Source organism: Sparus aurata, chromosome 22 (genome assembly GCF_900880675.1).
Source record: "Sparus aurata chromosome 22, fSpaAur1.1, whole genome shotgun sequence".
Taxonomy (NCBI): domain Eukaryota; kingdom Metazoa; phylum Chordata; class Actinopteri; order Spariformes; family Sparidae; genus Sparus; species Sparus aurata.
The window spans coordinates 2749461-2776692 of record NC_044208.1 but is presented as its reverse complement, the minus strand read 5'-3'; the positions used below and the strand labels follow the sequence as shown (position 1 = coordinate 2776692).

At 43.2% G+C, this 27232-nt stretch overlaps 1 protein-coding gene across 1 annotated transcript in view; it reads left to right on the top strand.

Moving 5' to 3' along the window:
* mdn1 (midasin AAA ATPase 1) overlaps window positions 1-27232 on the top strand; it is a 91947-nt gene that overhangs the window by 32371 nt on the left and 32344 nt on the right. Inside the window, exons 35-78 of the mRNA XM_030404990.1 lie at window positions 32-229; window positions 1362-1570; window positions 1663-1785; window positions 1899-2096; window positions 2685-2792; window positions 2979-3167; window positions 4351-4440; window positions 4542-4805; window positions 4897-5161; window positions 5483-5642; window positions 5953-6069; window positions 6156-6364; window positions 6455-6603; window positions 6964-7163; window positions 7394-7617; window positions 7882-7995; window positions 8342-8471; window positions 8613-8719; window positions 8803-8936; window positions 9049-9215; window positions 9454-9574; window positions 9795-10008; window positions 10120-10360; window positions 10458-10581; window positions 11172-11336; window positions 11425-11639; window positions 11718-12105; window positions 12195-12307; window positions 14619-15294; window positions 15416-15577; window positions 17864-18149; window positions 18286-18524; window positions 19850-19945; window positions 20082-20176; window positions 20884-21008; window positions 21392-21544; window positions 22974-23083; window positions 23195-23268; window positions 23376-23704; window positions 24709-24855; window positions 24945-25071; window positions 25515-25620; window positions 25831-25946; window positions 26827-27231. Of these exons, the coding sequence (XP_030260850.1) occupies window positions 32-229; window positions 1362-1570; window positions 1663-1785; window positions 1899-2096; window positions 2685-2792; window positions 2979-3167; window positions 4351-4440; window positions 4542-4805; window positions 4897-5161; window positions 5483-5642; window positions 5953-6069; window positions 6156-6364; window positions 6455-6603; window positions 6964-7163; window positions 7394-7617; window positions 7882-7995; window positions 8342-8471; window positions 8613-8719; window positions 8803-8936; window positions 9049-9215; window positions 9454-9574; window positions 9795-10008; window positions 10120-10360; window positions 10458-10581; window positions 11172-11336; window positions 11425-11639; window positions 11718-12105; window positions 12195-12307; window positions 14619-15294; window positions 15416-15577; window positions 17864-18149; window positions 18286-18524; window positions 19850-19945; window positions 20082-20176; window positions 20884-21008; window positions 21392-21544; window positions 22974-23083; window positions 23195-23268; window positions 23376-23704; window positions 24709-24855; window positions 24945-25071; window positions 25515-25620; window positions 25831-25946; window positions 26827-27231 (8182 nt within the window). The remainder of the gene's footprint in view (window positions 1-31; window positions 230-1361; window positions 1571-1662; window positions 1786-1898; window positions 2097-2684; window positions 2793-2978; window positions 3168-4350; window positions 4441-4541; window positions 4806-4896; window positions 5162-5482; window positions 5643-5952; window positions 6070-6155; window positions 6365-6454; window positions 6604-6963; window positions 7164-7393; window positions 7618-7881; window positions 7996-8341; window positions 8472-8612; window positions 8720-8802; window positions 8937-9048; window positions 9216-9453; window positions 9575-9794; window positions 10009-10119; window positions 10361-10457; window positions 10582-11171; window positions 11337-11424; window positions 11640-11717; window positions 12106-12194; window positions 12308-14618; window positions 15295-15415; window positions 15578-17863; window positions 18150-18285; window positions 18525-19849; window positions 19946-20081; window positions 20177-20883; window positions 21009-21391; window positions 21545-22973; window positions 23084-23194; window positions 23269-23375; window positions 23705-24708; window positions 24856-24944; window positions 25072-25514; window positions 25621-25830; window positions 25947-26826; window position 27232) is intronic.

Below are 27232 nucleotides of genomic sequence, written 5' to 3'. Positions count from 1 at the left end.
ACATGTGATCTGAGACTACCTTTTCTTTCAGGAACAACGGTGTCCTGTGCGGACAACGCCCTGCTGGCACGCCGGCTGTGCATGGGCTTCCTGCAACAGTGGCTGAGCAAGATGACCAACCTGGATCAGGAGATGCTAGACGCCCTCAGAGTCTATGACAGCAACGTGCCGAGGGAACCCCAGTGGGGGGAAGATTTCTTTGGCATTGACCCCTTCTACATTGCCTTAGGTATCAACTTAATTCATTCCTAACAGATTTATTAGATGCTGTGTTCACATTTTTTTTGTTTGATTTTTGTTAATATCTTCTGAACTGTATATTACACGTTTAAATGCTTTATATCAACATATTCTTACGGGTTTCAGCCCATGTTTGTGACCTGAGACTAGGATATAATATGTAAGATTTCCTCATCAATATGTCTAGAAACAACTAGACCTTTTCTCTATATTTCATTGAGTTGTGTACCTTCATTTGGTCACCTTCCACGCAAACTTCAGGGAGAAAGAGTCAAAGAGTGAGCAAGGAAGTTAAAAACAACTTATCGTAAAATGAATAAAACTTTTAAACATTACCCTTACCGCAATGTTAGAATTGCATCAACAGTGGTGGGTGTTTAATGGTGGGTTGACTGTGGGAACATCTTTGTTTTGTTTTTGTGTTACTCCTGTGAGTGTTTATTCACCTCAAACAGCCGGATTAATGAACATAAGCCGTATCATAGCAAGCAATGGCACACATCAAGGTTCCGTGGGTCGGTGTGTTTGAATTGCCTTTAGCCTCTCACTAAACTCAGCACTCACCTGGGTCTCTGGTTCACTCTCTTCTTTTTCCCTTCTCCCTCTGTAATGTTACTTTTATGACATAAAGTTAAATTTGCCCTTCAGCTCCAGGAAGCAGTCTACATCACAGAACATAAACACCCGACAATGTGGAATACCTCTGGGGATCGTTGCTGCAGTCAGGTTTATAGACAGGAGTAAAGATAAATCAACTTTTGAATCCTAAAAGTTAAATGAATCTGTGAGCTGTCCTCATCCCACCAGAGCAGAATTATTTGGCTCTAGGTGTTTATTCCACCGGAAGGTCAGGCTCTGTTCTCGACTTTTCTCCTGAGCTGGCCGGCTATGAGCAGTTGGGCAGCTGATGTAGATATCAATCTCACATCTCTTGCATCAAGTCATTTATGGACTGCTTTGTAAAAGTTGTTTGTCCTGTCCAGTTTTTCCTCTCCACATCCCACCCCTGTGATATTACTGTATTAAATTGCCAGTTCAGATTCTGTATGATAAGTGCTGGTTATTGCATACTTCTTTTGTCTTTCAATCAAATGGGCATATCCTTTGTATGTCCCCTCCAGGGCCTCAGACCGAGAGCCGTAACCTGTCAGACTATGCCATCGCAGCAGGCACCACTGCGGTGAATGCCCAAAGACTTCTTCGTGCTCTGAAGCTGCAGAGGCCTGTGCTCCTGGAGGGCTCTCCTGGTGTAGGAAAGACCAGCCTGGTGGCTGCACTCGCAAAAGCATCTGGAAACCACCTGGTCAGAATCAACTTGTCGGAGCAAACGGTAAGCCTTTATATGAATATTCAGATTCTTCTATTGATCCGCTGGAAAAATTTAAATGGGCTGTAATGCTGATGATGTGCACTCTCTGGTAGGATGTGACGGATTTGTTTGGGACAGATCTCCCTGTGGAGGGAGGGAAGGGAGGAGAGTTTGTGTGGCGTGACGGCCCCCTTTTGGCTGCTTTGAAGGCAGGCCACTGGGTTGTCCTGGACGAGGTAAGGACCGCAGTTTTTGTGCCTCGGGGCCTGCTTTGATGGCAAATAAATTGTTATCTGATGGTGCTGATGAAATTTGCGATATTAAACTGACTTGTTCCTCATTCTCCCAGCTCAACCTGGCGTCTCAGTCGGTGTTGGAGGGTCTTAATGCCTGCTTTGATCATAGAGCAGAGATCTTCATACCAGAACTGGGAATGAGCTTCCAGGTTCAGCAAGAGAAGACCAAGATCTTTGGATGCCAGAACCCCTTCACTCAGGGCGGTGGACGTAAGGGACTGCCCAAATCCTTCCTTAACAGATTCACTCAGGTAAGGAACAGTTAAGATGACTATACAGACCTTCATACCTAGCAAATTAGTATTATCATCATTGAGAGCAATATGAAAGAAGATAAATAAATGTTGGACAACAATCATAGCTGTAAAGTTGGAGAAAATGCAAATAATACCCACTCAGGAAGAAAGAAAGAAGAGAAATAAAATTTTCAAAGTCCGTGCACAAATATGTGACCTCCAATTGCTGGGAAGATGAATTTCTCCACATTATTGATAATGGGCAGAAATATATTTTGGGTCTTAGACTGTTGAATATAAAATGCATGTTAAATTCAAGTTTGTTTTAGGAAAATTGTTTTTTTTTAAAATCAGGTTTAAATGGCCGATTCATGACCGCAGGCTTTGTAAATTACTCTTCAAAGTCCATAATTGACCCCGTAGATTGTGTTGAATATGGTTTGTCGAAAGTACTACTGCTGCTCACCATCTCTGAATAGAGAGCTGAAGGAGGAAACGGCCACAATTTTATCGCTGAGCAAAGTAATCATGTGATTAGTCTAGAACTCTTTGACAGTCTAGATTCCTTTTTGCTCCAAATCATGAAATCTATTCTATTCTCAGGTTTTTGTGGACCAGCTCACAAGCAAAGACATGGAGTTCATAGGAGACTCCATTTTCCCCAGCATTGATAAGGAAATTGTTGCTAAAATGGTGGAGTTCAGTAACAAGGTAGGTTTTTCTTCCATTACTGTTGTATGACTGATTGTCTGTGACCTCATATACTGAACTTGAGGCTGACTCTGCTGTACCAGGCGAATATCCAACTTGTAGGCAAGGCTGTCTTTAGGCAGTGTTTTACATGTTTAAAGCTGTTGAGTCAAAAGACAGGTTAAAGGCTATTTGTGCCTTCAACAGCTTGTCCAGGAGGTGTGTGTGGAGCGGCGGTGGGGTCAGAAAGGAAGCCCCTGGGAATTCAACTTGCGTGACATGTTCCGCTGGTGTCAGCTGATGCAGGCTGATCAGTCGCCAGGATTTTTCAACCCTGGCCAGCATGTAGCTTTGGTGTATGCTGACAGGATGAGAACGGAGGCTGACAAGGCTCAGGTAAACTGTTTCAGCACATCAGACATCACTTTTCTAGCACTTGAGGGTCCACAAAAAAGTAATCTGTATATGGATGAAATAAATCTGTTCAATCAAAATGAACAGGCTATTTGATATGTATTTTTGTTTAATGTTTAATGTATGGTCTCCATTTAAACTTGTTCATGTGTTTGTATATGTTGGTAAAGTGGTTCCTGAGAAGTAATATAGAATTATTCTAACTGACTTAAAAGCAAGCATTTTGCATCAAGGACCATGGCAGTGTGTAGTAGCCATTTGCATTGAAATGGTTTACCTAATATTTAATTAAAAGATTTTAAAGAGTCCTCTGCTTTGATGGCAGTCTTCAATTAGTGGTGCCCCACAGGGGTGTGTATTTGACCCACTACTGTTGTTATTATATGTAAATGTCTTTAAATGTGCTTCTGCTGAAAATATATTTCATATGTCGATGACACAGGCATTTTGGTTTCGTTAAAGAATGTGAACACATTGAGGATCTCAGACCCACTGATAGTTATTAAGGATGTTTCTAAAAAACTAGTCTGAATGCAGAGGTTATGGCGTAAGATCTGGAAAAGGGTACAAGAAGAGAGCTTTTAATTTGAAAAGCAAATTGAATAGATAAAAAATGTTTGAGACTGTGGGGCAAGTTCTTTTTTTTTTTTTTTTTTAAGATTTTTTTGGCATAGACACCTTTATTAAGCAGTAGACAGATAGGAAATATGGGAGAGAGAGGGGGATGTGACATGCAGCAAAGGACCTTCGGCCGGAATCGAACCGGGGTCGGCTGCGTTTATGGCATGCGCTCTAACCACTCGACCACCTGCGCGCCCCAGGGGCAAGTTCTTTTGACTAATTCATCTGGTCATGGTTTGAAGGTCTGGGAAAGACATTTAAAGGGAAAACATAGGTCTCTTTCAACAAGTTAGTCACGGTTGTGTTGGGTTTCTAGTTACTTTACAGATTGCATGCTACATCACCACATACGTTTACGAAATTGCCAATCATATATACAGTAAGAATGAAAAAAGCTTGCATTGCTTCAGATAATCCGAAAATTTGAGAATATCTTTTCTGCATTCAGTGGCCTTCCTCCCTTTTCTCATAGTTGTTACTGATGCATTTAGAAAGCTTTGTTCCACTGTTTTTGTAAAAATGAACCTTGTCCTGTCCCACAAAGGTGCTTTCAGTGTTCAGGAAGGTGTTCGGAGAGGACTTTGAGCCTTATAGCGGCTCCAGAGAGTTCCACATTACTCCACTCAACCTGCAGGTTGGTAAAAAAACACCACTCAAGTGTATTTCTCAGCAGCAAATGTTTTGAATTGTATGGGCAAAATGAAGGATTTCTTCTTTCATGGATTGCCCCCGTAGGTGGGCTTTTCTGTCCTGCAGCGCAGTGGTGGAGCCCCTGTGGCCCTGGATCCCCCACTGTCCATCACACATCAGGCACTGCGACCCCTGGAATCCCTGATGAAATGTGTGGAGAAAGGCTGGATGACAATACTGGTAGGGCCCACAGCCAGCGGGAAGACCAGCCTGGTGAGACTGATAGCTTTGCTGACGGGCCACCGCCTCAGGGTCATGGCCATGAACAGTGCCATGGACACAACAGAGCTGCTGGGAGGCTTCGAACAGGTAACCAGGAACTCAGTTTTGTAGTTTGCTAAACTTCTTTTTAACTGAATACATACAGCCACATCACTCCACACTCTCTTCTTCATTCCAGGTGGATATCATGCGGCCATGGCAACAAGTGCTGGAGAGCGTGGACTACATAGTTGCAATGGTTATAAGGCGGGGCCTGATGTCGCTGGATGTTGGCATCCAGGACACAGAGTTCCTGTTGCAGACGTGGGGTCTTTTCTGCAACTGGCTGAAGGAGGAGGGACTCCAAAGAACTGAGGGAAACATTAACTCAGAGGCACTGAACAAGCTGGAGGTCATCATCCTCCTCCTGCAGAAGCTTAACACCAAGCTCAAAGTGTTCACTGGTAATGATTTAATAACTGAATACTGCCTGATATGAATGAAATTACATTCACATTTAGGTCATTTATCAGATGCTTTTGTCCAAAGCGACTTACAGTAATTCATACATACATTCATACACTGATGGTGGTGGCTGCCATGCAAGGTGCCGACCAGCACATCAGGAGCAGTTTGGGGTTCAGTATCTTGCCCAAGGACACTTCGACATGCAGACCAGGGGAATCGAACCAGCGAACTTGAGCCACAGCCGCCCTGAAAATGCTTTAAATCTTTCTAATTTCAGTTTATCTTGTGAGACTAAGTATGCTTGTGTTGTCCTCCAGACATGTCCAAACTGCAGATGGACTTCACGCTGCTGAAGGAGCGAATGGCTCAGCTGGAGGATGGCTGGACAAACGGTGGCTTTGAGTGGTTGGACGGTATGCTGGTTCAGGCCCTGCAGGCTGGTGACTGGCTGCTCATGGACAATGTCAACTTCTGCAAGTGAGGAAAAAAGTGCAGTGTTCCATTGTGTGCTGTCGATCAACTAGACTGTTTTTTAAAAAATACGAAAAAAGCCTCTTATGTGTAGATGTTAATTTATGGGACAATATTATTTTGAAATTTGCTTTAACCAATCCAGCAGCTGATTGAAGTTAATGAATGTTAGACGGATATTTACAGAAGCTATACATGTCTGGAGAGTTTAGAAATGATTGTCCTGAAGGTGTTTGAGATAGCATTTTGAACACCTAATTTCTAGCCTGAAGAGAAACCCCACTCAACTTGCACAAATCATCTGTTTTGTGCTTAGTGCCTCTGTCCTAGATCGCCTCAATGCTCTGCTGGAGCCCGGTGGATCTCTCACCATCAACGAACGCGGTGTCATAGATGGGAAGACCCCCAAAATCACCCCACATCCTAACTTCAGGTAACACATAAAATAACCGTTTATTCACTTTTTGTGTAAGTCATTAAAGATGTCCACGCTCAGCTGATGTGTGCGTGGCGGTGTAGGTTGTTCCTGACCATGGACCCTGGGCATGGGGAGCTCTCCAGAGCCATGAGGAACAGAGGGGTGGAGGTCTACATCCCAGGGGAACATGAGGGGGTCTGCTGGGACACACTGGACCTGAAAACACTGCTTCACACAGCAGGGGTGACTGGGGACTGCGTGTGTGACCTGCTGATTGAAATACACAAAAGTATCAAGTCTGCCATCTGGGGTAAGCACTGCATAATGACAGCATACTGAAATGCTGTCAGCTAGTCAGGCTACAGAGTTTTTGAGAAACATCCTGGCTTATATCTTTCAGATTCCCCTGCTTCATCAGTGGCCTCCCTCCTCCATGCCGCCACACTGCTGTCCTGCCAGCTGCAGAGGGGTGTAGATTTACCCAGCGCCCTGCAGCACGCCTGTGGAGAGGCCTACTCACTGTGCCAACGCACCACTGCCAGCCAAAAGGTATCAACTCCCCCTTATTAATCTGAAAGAATGCATCTAAAAGGGAGATTCTTCTTTTTGGCTCATTGTCCATGACTCTTCCTGTTAACTCATAATTGAGCCATCTATCATTTGTTGTAAACAGTGTTGGCAAAGTGCATGTTTTTTCTCTCTTTTTAAAAAAAATGTTTTATTGGCTTTTGGTGGACTGTGAATATTACAAGTGCAGCAGTAGGAGTTATGTTGAATCTTGTTGACTCTTCTCAGGCCTTTTGAGAATTTCAATGTTTCTGACTTTTCCTCTAGCACAAAGACATCTAGTCAGCACACTCCTGCTCCCTGGAGGAAGACTAAACATTTTTGCATTGTTATCCCTTACAGCAAGCCCAGCAGGCAATTGAGCAGCACTTGGCCATCCTGGACACAGAGGACTGGGGCAGTGGGCTGCTGTGTGCTGGAGTTTGGCCTGATGGCTTCCCTTCTGCCCTCCTCTCCACCGAGGATTCCTGCTTCTCTGCTGTCCTCCGAGATGGACAGGTCCTCTCATTCTGCCTGAACACCCTAAGCCTACAGGGTAAACGGTAAGGATTTGACTGTATGAGTTTAACTCCTAGAAGGGTTTGAGGTGACAGCATGCATTTTAACGCTGTAATTGAAGTGTCAGTTTTAAGTGCTAGTGTTGAAAAACATTTTTATCAGTTCATGTGAAAAAGCTGCAGATTCAGAGTTAAGTTGTTAGTAGACGTAGAAAACAGTTGACAGTTAAATAATTCTAGGAAATAATTACACCCATTGTGTTGCTGGTGCATAGGAATCGTCCCCTAAGTCTGAGTGACCTGCAGAGGACGCTTCATAGTAGTGGTGTCCATGAAGGCCTCGTGTTCTCTGGAGGAGTGGTGGATCTTGCAGACGGAGATGCTCTGAGGCTGATCCCCACAGCAGTGAGGCTGGTCACAGAGAGAGCCTCTCATGGAGACTGGATCCTCCGCAGCAGCTGGCTCTCACACCTTGGGAAGAGCTACAAACACATTCCTGGTGTGATGCTTGCACACACAAACAGCACCACAACATTTTAGACTGTACATTTAAGTAAAGTGCTTTAAAACAAAATATTCAATTCTTCTGTGTTTCTATCACACGGCAAATGTTGGAGATCAAAGTGATATGCCTGTGTTTTACAGGTTATGTCATAATCACGATATCTTGTACAAATGAAAATAAGGGATTTCTTCAGTTAGGGTTGTCCAGCAATATCCAGTACTTTTGATCCTAAAACAGTGGACTTCTTGACTCTTGCAGACCCAGCTCTGGTCCAGGTGGAGGCAGGAAACAGGGCTCTGAAGGCTGTGTTTGGTAGCAAACTTGCAGCCAAGGGCAAGTCACTCGCAGAGTTGCTCCAGCCACACAACATCGGTAAGCTCTATGGTCGTCTTGTTCTTTCTTTAAAAATACTGCAACTGAAAGCTCCGACCAGATATTACCAATATTAATAATAATAATAATAATAATAATATACACCAATATTTGAGCAATATTAATTAAATATGAATAATTATTTTTTGAGGGGTCTTACATTTTATATTAAAATTAGAATTGGTTTATTCAAATTGTGATCAGGTTAAAGCATTGTTCATAAACATGCTAGGTTTAAAGTTATGCTCAATGCAGAATTCTCCATGTAAAGTCAAAATTCTGCATCTGAGTCCAGTTACTGCTGCCATCTATAAGGAGTATTAACTACTGTTTGTTATGTTACTAGATGAATACAGAATTCTGGTGGACATGCGATGGAACAAGCAATACCTGGACATTTTGGCAAACAAGTGCAACTTTGAGGATGAGGAAAGATACATGGAGTTTCTGGAGACACTGAATGCAGTTGCCAACAGGTACAGTGGGGGGGTTTGGAGTTAGGGTTTATCCTGCTGAAGGCTTAACTTGTATGAACCATGAAGTAAAGAATTCTTTCAACTGTTGATCATGTAAAAATGTTCTCAAAGGTGCTAATAATTAGTCTGTGTGATTGTTAGGATTGTTCTGTTGATGGACAGAGAGGAACGCTCTGTTATCTGCACCTGTGCTATCAACCTGTCCGCTCAGAACTGTGCCCTGAGAATAGCCACAGCCTTCAGTAAAGGTATGAAGTCACAGTAGCACAATTCTCAGTACCTGAGGGACAATTCAACTCACCCACTGAGGTGTGTTTTCCTTCCCTCACAGGGACTGTGGATATCGGTCACCTGCCCCACCCAGTGCTGATGCATCTACGGACCTTCTTTGACCTGTGGGACTCAGTCACCCTGCAGGCTGTGCAGAATGGACAACCCTACATCTCAGACCACATCATGTTTGAGGTCAGAACTCACTCGTTTTATCAATGTTTCATTTTGCATCCACAATTTTCTTTCCCCCGGTTGTCTTGACCTTGCTATGCTCTCCTCACTTATGGCTCTGTACCTGTCTCAGATCCTCCAGCTACTGCAGTGGCTGGATCGTTTCTGGGATGTGTGCAGCACACTGCCGGCTGACTCTCAGGGCATCTCTGTGCTGTCTCTGCACTGGCAGTGGGTGCAGAAACACTTAATCGTCCGACTGCCACAGCTGCTGCTGGGAGACAACGACGCCACATTTGAGTAAAGACTTTTCTCCACATTATATTACAACTTTCATTCATACATCACATGAATAGCATGAATAGCATGAATAGCATGACTATATGATTAGAACAGACCATCTGTCTTGTTTATTTATTTATGTCTTTGTTTTTTTACATTTTACTTAATTGTTACAATTGCAGATACATTTATTTTCCAAATGTCTAAAGTTAATATATTTCCATTTCCTAATACTCATGGCTGTGTTGCACTGCAGAGGTCAGCAGGAGCTGCAGGCAGTCTCAGCAGCCATCCAGACAGTTCTGTCGACCCCGGTGTCTGTGGCCACAGCTCTGAAAGGCATCCAGAAAACTCTCGGCAAAGCTTTGCCATTCAAGGTCTGGAGACACCTCACCAGCTTTACTGTCTGACATAGCCTTTGAAGACATTTACTCATCACCAGATGTTGTTTTTACTGTCTATCTTCCGGTCTTTCTCTGTTGTATAATAGAGGAAAAGAAAGTCTTTAAAAGCCAGTCCGGTATAATGTCTTTCATTCAAAACTATTTATATGATGATCTAAATCACTTCACAAACCATATCCATCGTCTTCATCAGTTGGAGTCAGTGGCTGAGTGTGCATCTCGGCTCAGGCTGCTGAGTAAAGCCCTGGATGTGAGCGATCTAAGGCTGGATGGCACCACAGGTCCCTGGATGCAGGAGCTGGTCAGACTTCAGGGTGCCGGGCTTGGGCTAGACATCAAAGAAAGTCTGTTGGAAGCCTTCGGCCTCGTTCTGTTGGCGAACAACCAGCTGGATCCTCAAAAGTCTGGTGAGCTTTTGTCAGATAAAGCTTTAACCTGTGTTCCATCTGACTGCAGTGCTTATAGGCCCTGGAATGGTGATGGTGATGTGTAATTGTTTTCCTGGATTTTCCCATTAGGAGTTTTGGAAAGATTGGTGTTGAGCGTGGAGCAGCAGCAGCGACAAATGAACTCCAGAGGTCTCCTGGAGGTCTGCTCCCTGCCTGGGCCTGAGCAGTCAGGAGACGGAGTCCACCTGGCCAGGGAAGAGCTGCAGCAGCTCAGCCGCAGGGCTCAGCTCTGGCCCCTCATGGAGGAACTGGCTGTTATCAACCAGCTGCGACTCAGCACGGACCTGCTGCTCTTGGCTCTCTCTCCTGGGTAAATCTACTTCCTCCTCATCAAAAGCACAATATTTCTGGGGACAGATCTTGACCCAGTTGATTGACTTTAGTGAACCCTTACTGTTGGTTTGCAGTGACCAGGAGGCAGAGGACAGCTTACGCCAAGAACTCTCCAGACATCTGCGCTTCTGCCTACAGTCCACACCAATGAATGTCAGTCAGCTCCAGCCGCTGTGGTTCCTGCTCAGCAGTGACAGGGTCAGTACAATAAAGTTTCATAAGACCTCTGGGGTGTCCTGTGGTGGCTGGCTCCAGGATATTTAGTGGATCCTTTGAGTTCTATGTGTTGGGGGTGGGGTGCTAGAACAAGTCTTAGAAGACTTGATCTAAGACTTGTTCTAGCACATCCCACAGATGCTGGATCTGATTGGGATCTGGGGAATATGGAGGCCAGGTCAATGCCCTGAGCTCTTTTTTTTTTTTTTATTTTCCTCAAGCTGTTCCTGAGCAGTATGTGTAGTGTGTCAGGGCACATTGTCCTCCTGTGTGGGACGACTGCCATCTGGGAGTGATGTTGCCATGAGGTGGTGTACAAGTTCAGAAGATCCTGATTTGGGTACAAACCTAGTACATACCGCTGTAACTCAAATTCCATATATTATACCCCTTAAATTATGGAATAAAAGCAGTTATCCTGGAGGGTCCCAGTGTCTAACTGAAAATGTAACCGCAGCGTCCCTGGGTTGCACTACCCTCCTTGGGTACCTGAAAAATACTTTTAAAAAAACAAACCATTATTCAAAGCTACAAATATAAAGAATGCTGCTCATGCTTCTCGCCCCCTGCAGCCAGCTGAGGAGCTGCAGTTTGTTTGGTGTGAGCTGCTATCAGAAGCGCTTGCTGCCCTGTGGACCAGCAGTGCGACCTCAGCCCCTGACCTCTGGCTGAAATGGGACCCACTGAGACTTGAGAGCCAACCAGCTCCTAAGCAGCACCATGGAGCAGACAGCATGGTATTTGGCTTAAACAACTCTTGTTAACATCACAGTATTTAATCAAAGTGAACCCTGCTGGATTAATACACATCCATGTTGTTTTCAGGGACCGGCCTTGCTGAGTAAAGCCGTGTGGTCGCGTTGCATCCTGGGAGTGCTCAGCAGCAGTGAGACTGGAGGTCGATGGGAACCATCAGGTGCTGCCCTCCTCTCCCTCTCCCATGTCACCCTCGGGGAGTGGAAGGAGAGGATCCAGCAGCTGCAGGATGTGTCTGCTGTGTTGTGGGACAATATGGCCATCACGACACTGGCTGAGTTCAGGTAGATTCAAACATTAGAAATATTCTCCACAAGCATTTATTATTTTTGGGTTATCTAATCACCACTGTACCTACTCAGGGGCTCAGACTTCAGGCTCCAAGGCGCAGTTCTGCGTCGGCAGCTTCAAAGCATGGCTGACCTGCTGCCTCCCAGCCTGCAGGAGGGATACATGGAAAGCTGTGAGAGCCTGGTTGAGGACCACGACCCTCTGATAGCTGCCCAAGAGATCCAGACCGTCTTCAGAGACTTCCTGCCTCCCAATCTGCTCCCCGACGGGCTTGTGGAGGCCTGCATCACCTGCCTACAGCAGTATGTCCAAAGCAAAGTCCAAGGCTCCAACCAGCTGGTCCGCTCTGGAGTGTTCTGGGTCAACATTGGTCTGCTGCAGATTAAAGTGTGGACACCACAGACCATCTTTGACCCAGCTGTGAAGAGGGCCTACAAACTCAACTACGCTCAGCAGGAGGTGAACAACTGTTTTTGTTGTTTTACCCTATTCTGTCACAACAATACAATCATGATTGTGATTGGCATGTCCCTCTGTGTCTGTTGTAGCTGGCTCTGCTGCAGGAGGAGTGGAGAGCACGCAGCCTATCATCTCAGCTGATGGCTGGAGCAGAGCTGGAGGAGAGCAGCACCACCGATGGATTCCAGCATCCCAGAATAAGGTCCAGAACCAGTTCTCATTGTGTGATATTACAACCGAGAACATTTGGTATAACACAACTCAAAAATGACCGTAAACGGGGCATCGTTCAGCTCAGTGGGTAGAGCGGGCGTCAAATGTACAGAGGCTTTGTCCTCGCTGCAGCAGCCCCAGGTTGGAGTCCCGGCCTCCCCACACTTTGCTGCGTGGCACTTCCCCTCTCTCAGCCTGTTTCCTGTCATATCTTGTAAAGCCAGATAAAGGCCAAATAAATATTTTTAAAAATGACCATAAACCAGGAGTGGCGGTATTACCAGGTAACTTTATTTTGCTCATGCACAGCCAGTTTTATTTACACACATGGACAAAATTGTTGGTACCCTTCCGCTAAAGAAAGAAAAACCCACAATGATCACTGAAATAACTTGAAACCGACAAAAGTAATAATACATGTACTGAAAATTTATGGAAATCAGACATTGCTTTTGAATTGTGGTTCAACAGAATAACTTGACAGAATAAACTGATTAAACTGGCGTGGACAAAATGATGGTACCCAAAGAAAAGATTAAAAATGATTTGACCATAGGAACATGTTCAACTAAGGTGTGCCCTGTAATTAGTATCACAGGTGTCTTCACACTTGTAATCAGTCAGTCTGCCTATTTAAAGGTTGAAAGGTAGTCACTGTGCTGTTTGATATCATGGTGTGTATGACATTGAACATGGACCACAAAAAGCTAAGGAGAGAGTTGTCTCAGGAGATTAGAATGAGAATTATAAACAAACATGTTAAAGGAAAAGGCTATAAGACCATCTCCAAGCAGCTAGATGTTCCTGTGACTACAATTGCATGTTAATCAGAAGTTTAAGGACCACAGGACTGTAGCAACCTCCCTGGACGTTGCCACAAGAGTAAAATTGATGACAAATTGAAGAGATAGTTAATATGAATGGTAACTAAAGAGCCCAGAAAAACAAGGTCAAGGTACATAAGTGTCAGACTGCACCATCCATCGCTGAGCCAAAGTGGACTTAATGGAAGATGACCGAGGGAGACTCCATTCATGAAGAGTGGACCAAAATACCTGTCGACAGGTGAAGAAGTCTCATTGAGAGTTACAGAAATTGCTTGAGTGCAGTAATTGCCTCAAAAGGTTGTGCAACAAAATATTAAGTTAAGGGTACCGTCATTTTTGTCCAGGACAGTTTCATTGTTTGTTTGTTTTTTAATGTTTCTGTCGAACCACAACTCAAAAGCAATGTCTGATTTTCATTAGTTAATTTTCAGTAAATTTGTGTTTGTTATTACTTTCGTCAGTTTCAAGTTATTTCAGTGACCATTGTGGGTTTTTCTTTCTTTAATGGAAGGTTACCAATAATCAAAGCAATCATATTGATCCCCCAAAGCAAAGACTTGATGCAGCTCCAGTGGGCTTCAGGGTCTGGAAACCATAAAAGGCAGAAGAGGTCATCAGACGAGTCATAGAGCTGAATAATCAAAATACAGCATATAAAGAAAATATGAAGATTAAAATGCTTGGTCCAGGGTGTGTGTGCGTGTGTCCAGAACCAGTGATTTAACTGAGAACATTAAATCAAGAACTGTACTTGAGTACAATGTTGAGGTACTTAAGTAACTAGTCACTTTGCAGATTGCATGCTGCATCAGAGCCAAAGAAGTGCATTTTAAAATTATTTTATTTAATCAGCAACAGGATAAGAGAAATTAAACTGATTCTGATCATATGAAAAATGTTGAATATTGGATCCGATAATTGGACGGGCAGATTATGGACCAGTAGTAGACATTAATTACATGTTTGTAAAAATATAAAACATGTATAATTAGTTTTACTGTTGATTTGACACTTGTATGCATGTTCATGTATTGCCAGAAAATTACTTGTGATACTTAAGTATATTTTGTGTCAGATACTTTGAACTTACTTACTCAGCCTTTTGAGATAGCAACCCTGTGGCAGCTAACTTTAACTAAAGCTGACTTGTAAATGTGATTACTGGTAGTTGCTGGCATGCATTAGTTACAGTTGGTGTATTTGCAACAGCAGTGTGCACTGAGATCTCCAATGTAAAAACAAAATGGGAACGAATTTTTGAAGTTCAGTTTAGACTAACTGCAGTCCTGTCCAGCATAACGTTTTCTTAATAGGGAGGTTTACAGCTTGTGTAGCGATCATTACAGATGAATGATGACAGTGACGCAAAGTTACTTCAATGTACATACGATATTTGAGTAACGTATGTGGAAAGCCTTCTGAAAAAATTCTGAGCCTATCTGTTAATTGTTAGTATCTGATTTGCTGTAATAGGTACCTGTGGATCCGTATGCAGCAGGTGAAGGAGCAGATAGCTGAGCTCTCCAGGAAGCAAGCTTGTCGCCCTCACGAACCACAGTACGGTCGCCTCTTCCAGGAGCTGCAGCACTACCTCTGCAGCATTGGCCAGGCATCTGCAGTGGAAGACCTCCTGTCCCACCTTCTTAAGGCCCTGCAGAGCTCATCCTCCTCCAAGTCTAGGTCGGTGGTGCAGGGCCTGCTGAAGAAGGAGGCTGTGTGGCAGAACTCCCAGCAGCGCTTCTGCAATAAGCTGCTGGAGGACTATCCCTTGTACCCTGATGTGGTCGGGCCGGTTCGGACCGGCATCCTCCAGCTCCGACATGGCATGAGGCTGGTGGCCTCGCAGGTGGCCGCCTCGCTCATGCCCGTACCTGGTCTGTCTAAGTTGGTGGTCTGTCTGCTGGCCTACCCCTCCCTGTCCCACAGCCTGCCGTCCTACCTGGCCCGGGCAGACTTCCTCTGCTCCAGGACTTGCATGGATGTTCTGCGCTGCCTTGTGAAGCTTCTGCCCCAGCAGCAGGACCCCGAACATGTAGTCCCCCCGTCATCCACGCTGCTCCTGAATGCTCTGCTTTACCTGCAGTGCCACACCCTTTCCACCGGAGAGTTCAGCCAAGAGACACACAGCCTCTTTAGACACATTTGTCAGGTCAGTGCTTTGGTCTACACCTAGATCCACTGATTTCTGGGTTAACATTTGACTTTTTGGTCAAATTTTGTACATTTAACTGAGGCCGTTGCTGTGCTGATTGTTACATGATGCTCCTCAGGCCCTTGTGAATGAGTGGGACGAGCAGGAGAGACGAAAGAGAGAACAAGAGCAGCTGGAGGCCAGTCTGTACCGTAACCGCAGTCGACTACATGGCTCAGGACTGACTGAGGAAGAACAAGACGAGAGGGACTTCAGACAGCAGTTCCCTCAGTTCAACCAGGTATTTACAGAATAAGGAAGTGTTAGATAAGATGACATTGCACCTGGATGAGTCCATCTGCCTCACAATGATGAACATGATATCCCAAGTAAGGAGGAGCTGGTCAAATCTTCGTGAAGCTTCAGTCATTCAAACCCAAACCATAATATTCATCTAGGGATGGGAATTGATAAGAATTTAACGATTCCGATTCCATTATCGATATTGCTTATCCATCCGATGACTTGACTTTGTTTGTTTGTATTAACTCCCTTTTAATATCTGATCAGAAGACGCAGCACAGAGTATACACAAATTATGTGTAGCAACCTCAGAACAAACCTAAAAGTAGTTGAGCTACTTCTCAAAATAAAGTGCACGGACCCATAGCCTAGGGCAGTGTTTCTCAACCAGTATGCCATGGCAGGCTAGTTTAGAGCTTAGATCAGGCCCAAAAAATCAAGCCCGACCTGAGCCCGTGCACGTTGTGTCCGAGCTCGGCCAGCCCAACACATTAACTGTAATAATGAGTTGTTGTCACTGCCCACGACTTGTTTAAAATGATTCCATACCTCCGACTTTCCTCCAAACGTGCTCAAAGTTAATTTTCCTGTTTTTATTTTTTTCTTTACATCTTCAAGCTCCATGTTGCACTTAAGCTACACAATCAGTGATGCCAGTAACATGTTACTCTAATCTGACCACTTTTTTCAGTAACGAGTAATCTAACGCGAAAATATTTCTAAAACAGTGATCAGACTGAAGTTACTTATTCAAGTCACTGTGCATTATTATTATTTTTGTAATTTTCTGTAGGAAAAAATATTTTCGCTTTCTTCCTGCGTCTCAGGGAGTGTTGTCATATGCCACAAGTCACGTTTTCAGCACGAGGAAAACTCATGTGTACCCCACGCAGCAACACAAACAAGCCCGAGGTTCGGGTCAGGCTCGGGCAGAGAATCTAAACTCTACGCTAGTGTGTGCCTTGACAGATTATCAGGAGTGCCTTACCTGAGTAACCCTGCCTCTGTGAACGGAGCAGCTAGAGGTGCACGAGAGCTGCTGCAGCCTCTGAGGCAGCCAGACTCTGGCCGTCAACATCATCTAAATTTGACGGACAATGACAATAGAGATTATTTGTATAGTAAAAAAACTACATAGACAGAGCCAGGTCTGCCTGGAGAGTTTAAAGTTACCCTCGGCATTATTAACAGATGGCGTCCCGTTAGCTCTGCTGCTGCTTGTCTCACTTGCGTCACTAAGTAGTAGTGTATCATCACTCTACAGTCCTGCAAATGAATTGCTGTGTGGCCAAATGTTTCTGCATACTGGAGGTAGTTCCCCCCTTTGATGAAATGGAAACTTAACAAGTGTTGCATGTGACCGTATTGTCGTCTTTTCACGTGAAATATAACCAAACTTTGGAGCGCTTCTGCCTCGACTCCATGTTTGCTGCGCTCTGAACCAAAACAACGCAGCGCGTGTGTGACGTCATGACGCATTTGCACCGAGCAGAACCGATAAGCGGAATTGTTAAGCAGGCATGCTAATGATTCCAAGGAATCGACTCACTGGGCACCGGTTCTGAAGAAGAACCAGTTCTCGATTCCCATCCCTATATTCAACTGAAATGTTATTATTCAGAAACAGCCTGTAAAGTTTAACAAAAGATGGTTGGAAGTTTCATTCTTGCAGTGAAGCACCATTATCATTTCTTAAATTAGATGGCATGTTTTTTGAACAGTTTGTATTTTAAGAAACTAAATTCAAAGAAAAAGTTTCCACCTCAGCGATTTGCCCGATGGGATTGTTAAATGCAGGCCTATAGTACTTAAATGTTGGGGGATCTGAAAAACGTAGGGATGATTTTATTCTTTCAAATGTGTTTAACATTTGAAATAATAACATAAAATCATTACTGTGTGGTGGGGCTAAAATGTAAAATTTCCAAGTATTAAACAAATGAAATCAAATGTACGAAGTCATCTCTCAGTCAAGATTCTGCTGGTGGTAAATTTCATCTTCATGTCAGTGCAGGAAGAATAATCACAGGATCATTAAAGGTTAATTCCTTCAGTTTTACAAATAAATTAATTGTGCAGTACGAGGGCTATCTGACAGATTGATTACCTGATTAAATTTGGTCCAAATGTCTTACAATGGAGCAAAGAGTTAAGACAGTGACATGACCAGCTTGAGACCCTGACACTGAGGAGACAACAAGTCTTCAGTCAGGACAGAAATAAACAAAACCATTCCAGGGTCTTTATGAATACGAGCGCGTTGTGCATGTCCATACTTCATTAGGACTTTGCAGACATCATGTCCCAGCCAAGTCTGGAAGGTCCAGCAGACTTTGGCCTGAAGGAGGAGGCAGAGAAAGTCCAGCAGGAGTCCAGTGAGAGCAGCTTCCTATCTCCAGCTGCCATGAACACCATGGTCCAGGTCCATCAGCGCCTCTGTCTGGGATACGCACAATCACTGTGGTACCAGGGTACAACACCAGTCAATCACAGCAAAGAACACATCAGCGCCCTCATCTCCTCCTATCAGATTGCCTCCCCTATGATGTCACACTTCTATCATCTGATTGGTCAGTGATCTTATTTTCTATCGCTTCTGTATGTAAGTTTCACCATTTTCGAGCAGCAAGGCAGAATTTTACTCCTGTAAATGGGTCCTTGCTTTTAAGGGAAAGTGTGTAATGACCTCTTTTTTTCTCCCCTCAGATGCTGAACTGGACCAACAGCTGACTGGCAGTGAACTGCTGCTTTCCACCCTCCTGCAGAACACAGTGCAGGGCTCAGGGGGTCCTGATGGTCTATCTGTCACCTCAGATGGACCTTATGACTTCTACCAGCAGCCCAACATGAGCGAGGCCCGACTCTGTCTTCCTGTCCTGGAGCAGCTGAGTGTCACAGTGAAGCAGAGACTGGAGGACTGGCCAGAGCACCCAGCTCTCGTACAGGTCAGTGACCTTTTCACATTAAGGTTCTGATGGACTACAGCAAAGTACTGTATCTCCAAATTTAAATCAGAAAAATAACCCACAGTGTCTGTCTAGAAGAGTAAAATCATATAGTCTTTACACAGAGGGGAGTTTAGTAGTAAAAAATTTCATGTGAGTGCTTTAAGTGTCAAACTCTGATGAACTTCGGGCCACTGCTGGTATTATCATCTCGAAGGAGAACCACTCCAGCGTTCAACTACAACAAGAAAGCGCAATATTTCTGAAAATGTTGTTTTTATTTTCATTAATACAATACAAATGCATTTTATAAAATTTTCATATGATGAATTTCTAACAGTTAGTCCTAACTAACTTTGCAATGAACTAACAAATGACAGTTGAACTTGTCGTCTTGCCTTACATCTGGCAGCACATATTTTCTTCATATTTAACAGAAAAATGCAAACAGAAGTATACATCCGTTTGCACATTTGTTTTTGACAGTGCACATTTTCCTTATAGATAACCTATTTATACCTGGCACTAGGCTTGTCTCAGTAGTAGGTGTTCCCGCCGTGTTTTGTAAGGTTTCGACCGGTTACAGTACCTGCCCACCGCCCCACCGTCACTTTGCTTTTTAAAATCAAAATCATCCGATGACAGACTTCACAATGACAAACTGCTGGAGGCTGTCTTCTCCATGAAGCAGCGGGGCCAGCAGCAGAGTCAAAGCAAAGAGTAACAGGAACTTTGAGCATGGAGAGGGTTAGGTGAGCTGACTGACATGACAAGGGCAGAGGATTTGTTGTCAAAGTGAAAAGCAAAAGCACCTATTTGGAAATATGTCGGTTTTGAAATCAGTCGTAATAGGGAACCTGATAACTTTAATGAGCAAAGGGAGTTGTTACCTCTCTGAGAAAATGGAGGTGTGCAGCCGTTTGTCAGCAGCTCTTCATCTAGCAGCTCCCTCTTCTCCAATACTGACACAGAATTACACTACTGCCAATCAGATTTAAAATGAAGCCACTGTCAACGAACTCCCACTGTTTTGCTCTGAAGATGCATTTTTGATGAACGAACTGAACACATTGCATTCCTTGTGACAAGTCTTCTTCAAAAAAAGTCAGCTTGCATTTTTTTTAATAGAATTTTGTTTTTATTTCAATTGCACATGAAGGTGTAGTTTAAATTGGTGTGATAAAAAAATGGGGGGTGGCAGATTATATTATATTATGTTATTGACATCAGGTAGTTAAGTAGTTAGTGCCTTATGGACCCTTCCGATGAGTTTGAGGTCTCAGTTGCTCCATTGTTTAATCCTGTCTGTGTGTATTGTTTTCCAGCTGACTGTGGTGATGGAGCGGATCATGGCGTTCAGCCTGGCAAGCCCACTGGCCAAGTTCCTTAATGGTCTGGAGATCCTGCTCAGCAAAGCACAGGTGAGCTCTGCTAACAAGATACCACCTGAAGCATGCATTACATTAGCTTCAATCAGAGTTCCATATTATGATGATACAATTAACTTTAAAGTAAATCGATAACATTTTTCAATATCCATTATCATTTACTCATCAGGACTGGGAGAATAACGCCAGCCGCTCAGTCTCTCTGCGGAAGGAGCTGGAACCAGTCACCCAGCTCATTATCCAGTGGCGCAAACTGGAGCTCAAGTATGACCTACAGCTCTTAAATTATATTCTATATAAAAATATATATATATATATATATATATATATATATATATATATATATATATATATATCTATATATATATATATTATATCTTATATATCTCTATATATATTATATATATATCTATCTATATCTCTATATCTATATATCTCTCTCGCTCTCGCTCTCTCTCTCTTCTCTCTCTCTTCTCTCTCTACTCTCTCTCTCTCCCCCTCTCTCTCTCTCTCCTCCTCTCCTCTCTCTCTCTCTCTCTCTTCTCTTTCTCTCTCTCTCCTCTCTCTCTCTCTCTCTCTCTCTCCTCCTCTCCTCCTCTCTCTCCTCTCCTCCTCTCTCTCTCTCTCTCTATATATAGCTATATAATGTATAGATATAATATATATATATATATGTATATATAGATATTATATATATATATCTATATTATGGATATATCTATATATATATATCTTCTATTACTAATTATATATTATCATAGATATAATATATATATCTTCTATATTTAGTTAATAGAGATAGTATAAATATAGTCTCTTCTTCTTTATATCTATATATGTATATCTATATATTGTACTATATATATATATATATATATATAATATATATATGATATAAAATGGCGATGACCACAGTGTACAAGCTGTTTCCTGTTTCTGCTGTTAAATATGTCCTCTCCTGTCGCATGCAGTTGCTGGTCGAGCAGTTTGGACAACGCAATGAAGCGGCACACTGAGAGATCAACCAAACACTGGTTCTCTATCTATCAACTAGTAGAGAGGTATCTGGAGGAGCAGAAAATGGATGCTAATACAGGTACCAACTTTACAGATGTGTGAGTGTGCGCTGATTTAACTGCATGACGAAATGGTGATACGACATCGTATTTATTTCTGACATGGTTAATAAAGCAATTAATCATTTTTTATGTTTTTAGCTGAGGGGAAACTTTCTCAGTATGTAGTTAAGGTGGAAAATATATCACATTTAAAATAAATGTTCTATGAAAAAAAGCTGAGCGCTATTTACCGGCTTGAAAATATCTATACAGAAAATAGGAAGCCGGTATCAGTGGAGAATTAAATCTGCCCATCGGTGTTAGCATATATTAGCACACTAATTAGCATGCACCGTATTTCCAGACACAAAGTAAAGTAAATACATTAAACAGCTAAGACTTCCTGTTTCTGCTTCTCCAGGTGAGGAAGTGGAGGTCCTCTCTCTTTCCTCAGTGTGCTCCACCCTCCAGGCCTTCATGGAGGGCTCCACCCTGGGAGAGTTCCACACCCGCCTGGCCATGCTGCTCAGCTTCCACTGCCACCTCCTGCTGGTCACCAACCAGACTGGACAAGGTCAGCCACCACACCTCTACCCGATACAAAACATACAATCTATCTTAATTAGTCCCTGCAGGATTGTTGCAGCCTAAATTTACTGGCTTTACAGTAGCGTCCTTTGGCCATGAAGCTTCATAAAAATAATTGAATTTTTTTTGTATGATCAGATACATGCCCTCAATTTCACATACACAAACACATTTAACTTGATATTTTGAATAAAGCTTGCGCACTCAACATTTTAGTTGACACAGTTTGTCATGCCAACAGGAATTCACAAGTCCGTCATGTCTGTGATTTTAACTATGCTACCATTACATTAACAGTTCTCACAAGCCCTGTGTATTTTGAAAGGGTTATTATTTACTGTCACCATTCCTCCTCTCCATACTGGAAACAGTCCTGTGACAATAGGACTCCACTGTCCTCATTCTGTGGTGCTCTGATCAAGGCCAAACTTTAACTTCAATATTCCCTACATGACAAGCAACCACTAAAAGGGTACATGACCTTTCACCAATTGAATAATTGATCACTACATAATGTCAATGAACATTCATGTTTTGTTTACAGTTGAGCCCAAGGACAAACATTTTTAAGATTTTCTTTTTCTTTTTTTTTACCATCAGCTCAAATTGATAACATCATGTAGTAACAGTATCGGGGCGGCTGTAGCTCAGTGGGTAGAGCTGGTGGACTAGTGATCGGAAGGTTGCAGGTTCGAATCCCAGCTCTCCTGGAGTGGAACTGAGCTACATGTCGAAGTATCCTTGTGCAAGATACTGAACCCCAAAATTGCTCCTGGTGTGCAGTTGGCACCTGTGTGGCCGCCTCTGCCATCAGTAAGGGTCCTGCGATGAGCTGACAACTCAGTCAGGGTTTACCCTTTGCTGGCCAGTAACTGGATTTGACCCCAGTAACCCCCCCTGAAAAAGGGAGGATAAAACATCTCCACACAGGAAAAAAAAAAAAGCGGAAAAGAAAACGGAACGGAAAATGTAGTAACAGTTCAGTTCAGTCAACAGAGGGCAAGTTGTCAGCCAATTACATCATGATGGTTATGTGGATATTGATAAATATATTGATCAGTTAGGGTCACTGTCTATTGCATCTAACTGTCTCAGACATCACTGATTGGTTTTCAGCTGAACTCAATAGTTCTGCAGTGCCTTGTTATTGAGTGTTTACAGTGCATAACAGGACCCCTCGTTGCAATCATCACTGGTTCAGTTCCAGTCGTGACCTTTTTTGAATATCTTAAAGGCAAAAGAACATTTTTTAAAACTTGGTAGTGTAATGGAAGCTACCATCTTATTGTTTTAAATTCTTTTGACCTTTGAACTGTTGGTGACAACTAGGCACTACTTATTTTGTTGTTGTGTTTGCTGTGAGAAACTGAACCATTGATGAGAGATAACATGTTAATGCTTCCCTTCTTTCACAGAGTCATTGTCCAGTCTTCTTTGGAACCTGCACAAATACTACAGTCAGTTCTCTGACTGCATTCAGACCAGTATCAATCAGCTCCGACAGCCCATCGAGAAGGAGCTCAAGGTTTATCATCATGTCGTTTTTTATTGCATATGACTAATCTGCCACTTTCCATCAATGTCAGAGTAATACACACATTATTAATCTCCGCTGTGGTATGAATTGCATCCTCAGGACTTTGTCAAGATCTCCAAGTGGAACGACGTCAGTTTCTGGTCCATCAAACAGTCAGTCGAGAAAACCCATCGGTAAGATATCACCCTGATCTGATTGCGCTGTACTGTATAATTAGGAATTCTTCAGGGCTAAGTGTCCTGCTCATGGACTTACATGTGCCTCTATTCCTTTCTCTCAGGACTCTCTTCAAGTTTGTCAAGAAGTTTGAGGAGGCTCTGAATGGTCCAAGTGTTCCCTCACTGGTGGAACAGGGAAGCAGCGCCAACTTGGACAGTGTGGATGCTAACCCAGAGGAGACTCCCATCCATCGGGTTCACCAGGCACTGAAGATCGCTCTACCAGGGAAGGGTAGAGATCTGCAGGATGAGGGCCCAAGTGAAGGAGTTGAAGCTTCATCTCTACAGGGACGTCTTCCTGTTCTGTCCAGGAAGATGAAGAAAATGTGCAAGGAGCTGCTGAAGAAACACCCAGTGCCTGAGCTGGCTGAAGACCTGGACTGCTTCACTGGTAAGAAACTCACTCAAACACTGTAAAACCAAAGCCGACTGCATGGCAGACTGACATGATATATATTATGTACTCATAACATTCTCGCTGTCAGAAGGACATGTTTGATTAGAATGACTCCATGGCTTTTCCTTTGGTGCCACCCTCAGGATAATTTGCATTTTGCAGCTATTGGTCTGTTAGCCTACCACTTGAGTCTATACTGAAATATTGTAACGTTTATATAACGTTCATAATACTATGTAGATGGTTAATAGATACTGTGTGGTTATCTATAAACATTAGTTGGATGACTATAGAAAAGTCTGGACTAATGTTTATAAACCTTTACAGCTGCTTAATAAATGGCTCATAAAGCATTTAATATTTTGTCAACAGTTAATAAACTATTAACAAAAGATTTATTAATGATAGATTTACCATTTTATTAATGATGGTCAGTATAAAGTGCCAGTGTGGCGAGTGAACCGTCCTTTCACAAAAATTAGAAACACAATATGCGAAAAATATTGAAACATTTTCATGCAGCAGTGTCTTAACATAAGTTGAAAACTGGATAAGTGTTTGTAACTGGCATAAATCATGTGATATAAAAGTGACCTGGTCCTGTCTTTGCTGGATGTGGGTAGTCTGCACAATTCTGTGCTTTTTTCAGAACCACCTCTATGATCGTAAAAGCAGAGAATATGTTTGTATATTTGTGGTTTTTTTGGCTTTATTGATAGTACAGCTGAAGATGGTGACAGGAAACAGGATGAGAGAGAGGGGGAATGACACACAGCAAAGGGACCCAGGCCGGGAGTCGAACCTGGGTCTGCTGCAGAGCCTCCGCTCTACCAACTGAGCTAAACGGCACCCCGTATATTGTGTTTTTACATAGCCAAGGACATCAGGCCTTAAAGCCCCCAACAAAACACATCACAGAGCTGCTTCCCTATTTGTCACACAGCTGCAAAAACTGCAGTGGTAATATAGTGTCCTTTTTTTGTTGTTGTTCTTGTCAGGTGAGGTCATCAGCAACTTGCGAGACCTGCAGAGCCTCACCATCGACAAGTCAGCAGAGAAAGAGAAGCAGAAGGCTGAGGTGAAGCACATCCTGCAACAGAAGCAGAGAGCTCTGTCCGACCTGTTCAAGATGCTCACAGAGATAGGTAAGGATTCGTTGTTGATTTACAGGTGTCACGTAGCAATTGAATTTCGGGTTTTCTAACCTCTCTGTATATACCATGCTTCCATTAAGGTCTGTCCTATCGTAAAGGCCTGATGTGGAACAGGACAGTTGACCCGGTGAAAAGCCTCTGTATGCAGCCTCTGGAGATGAACACCGCTCTTTCAGCTGTCAGGAACCAGGAGCAGGCCGAGAGCATGTAAATAGAAGCACCAACAACTGAGTGACATTTATGATGTCAGAGATGCCTATGTGTTGCGTTGCAGAGTTTCTTCTGAAGTGAAATCTGTTAGCTCCAGCCCGTCCTGTCTCTTCATAAAGCAAGAGGCTACAGTCTGATAGCCCCCATAGTTTCATCTGGGTGATGTAAAAGCAGCACGTTTGCAAATTACTCCAATAAAATGAAGGAAATACACTCACAGTTTACTAACTGTTGCATAAACAACATTCGTGATTCAGTTGTGCTACTGTTACACTACAATTAAACATTTACCACAATCCCATAATGTTGCTTCAGTGGTCACCATTCAGCAAAACTGTAATTGTGACTGAGTAACCAGGTTTAAGGTGATGTAGAGGAAACACTAGAATATTTTCTCTTTGCTCTTTGAAATCCCTTTCTCTGTCTGCTTGATGCTATAGGTTGTTTACAGAGTTGTTGACAGCATGGGACGGATGTCAGAAGTACTTCTATCGTTCATGGGCCAGGAGAACAGCCCTGCAGACTGCTCTTCAGAACGCTGCCAAGGTGAGACACAGACACTGGTTGTCCAAAATATTAGTACTGGTAGCATGTTTTACTCTTAAAGCTCTTTATCTAAACATTATGACAGTGAATCCCAGGGAGTACAGAATTACAGATTAGAATTGAATGTAGCAACTGCAGTTCGTCTGTGTATTGCCTGTTTATTTTGTTCCTGTAGGCTAACGTGTGTGTGTGTGTGTGTGTGCGTCTTAGGAGCTGGGCCTGGGAAACATAGAGCGCTGTAGAGGTTTCTCCTCTCATCTTTTCGAGCTGGTCCTCAAACAAAGGGAGCGACTGGCAGAGCTCACTGAGCAGTGGGTCCGTCTCAGGTCAGTCTGCTGCCACAGTCACTGTGTTTACAGAGTACAGTATGGAACTAATGAACAGAAGTTGCCTGTATTATTGCAGTTTCATCTCTACACTGGATTTAAAGAGACGATGACTTAACACTGGTCAAATTATCCATTCATGCAGTAAAATGAAAATGTTAAATGACAACAGGTCTTTAAGGGGCACTCCGTAGTTTTAGGGAAGAAATTTAAATCAGAAGAGACTCTTCACTCTTTATCTGACTTCTTTTTTTCTGCCAAAACAAATGACATGAACAAACTCTTCATTTTCATGACTGATTAAACTGAATAAACAAACACAATTTCATATTGTTTATATTTGGCGGACCCTGCCACCCTTCTTGCTTCAAACAGGGCTCTGGGGACTTTATTTTCCTCTGACAACAGCTTGTTTTTTCAGTTATGGAAAATATATATATTTCTGAGTTTGTATTTTTTCTTTCTTCTCCAAAACTACATAGTGCTCCTTTAAAAATGATTAGGTTACTCTCAAAATAAGGCTCTGATAGAAAATGCTTATCCATTTTAAATACATTCTTACAATACATTGCTTATCAATACAAGAAAAGTGACATTTACTTGAATTAAGTCAAAATACCTTCCATTGAAATCACTATGTATAAACTAAAACTTGAAACAAGAGCAATAGATTTTGAATCTAAGCTTATTGAACCTGATAAGATCTTCAGTTCAAATCGGATCAGTTTTTGTAGTGTGTACCCTTGGTACGGAATAATAATGTAAATGAGTCTAATTCAATGCTAGCATCTATTTAAAATAGCAAAACACTATTATTGTACACACTTTGTTACTGTTCTGATAAATCTACTATTATAATGTATGTCATCTACACTCTCAGGAGGTTAACAAACAGTGTCCAGGGTCTCAAGGCCCACCTGCAGAGCCACAGTGAGGACCTGGGGTGTGCCCTCCCGCCCCAGGCATCTCTTCATAGTTGGGTCAGTAGAGGCCAGGCACTGGCTGCCCAGTGCACCACTGTCCTACAGCAGCTAGCCTGGCTGCATCAGTGCTGCCCGGAGGACCTGCAGCTAAAGGAGACCAGCAGCTGCAGACAGCACACCCTGATGTGCCCGTCCCCGCTGGCAGCACATCGTCAGCCTCCGGGCTGTCTGATGAGGAGAGGAGATAGCGCTTGGTGCCAGCTAAACCTGCACATGAACACAATGTTGAAGCAGACGCAGAGCCTGAAGATGGAACTGGATAATGTGGCACGGCAGACCTCTGAGAGGGCACTCCACACATGG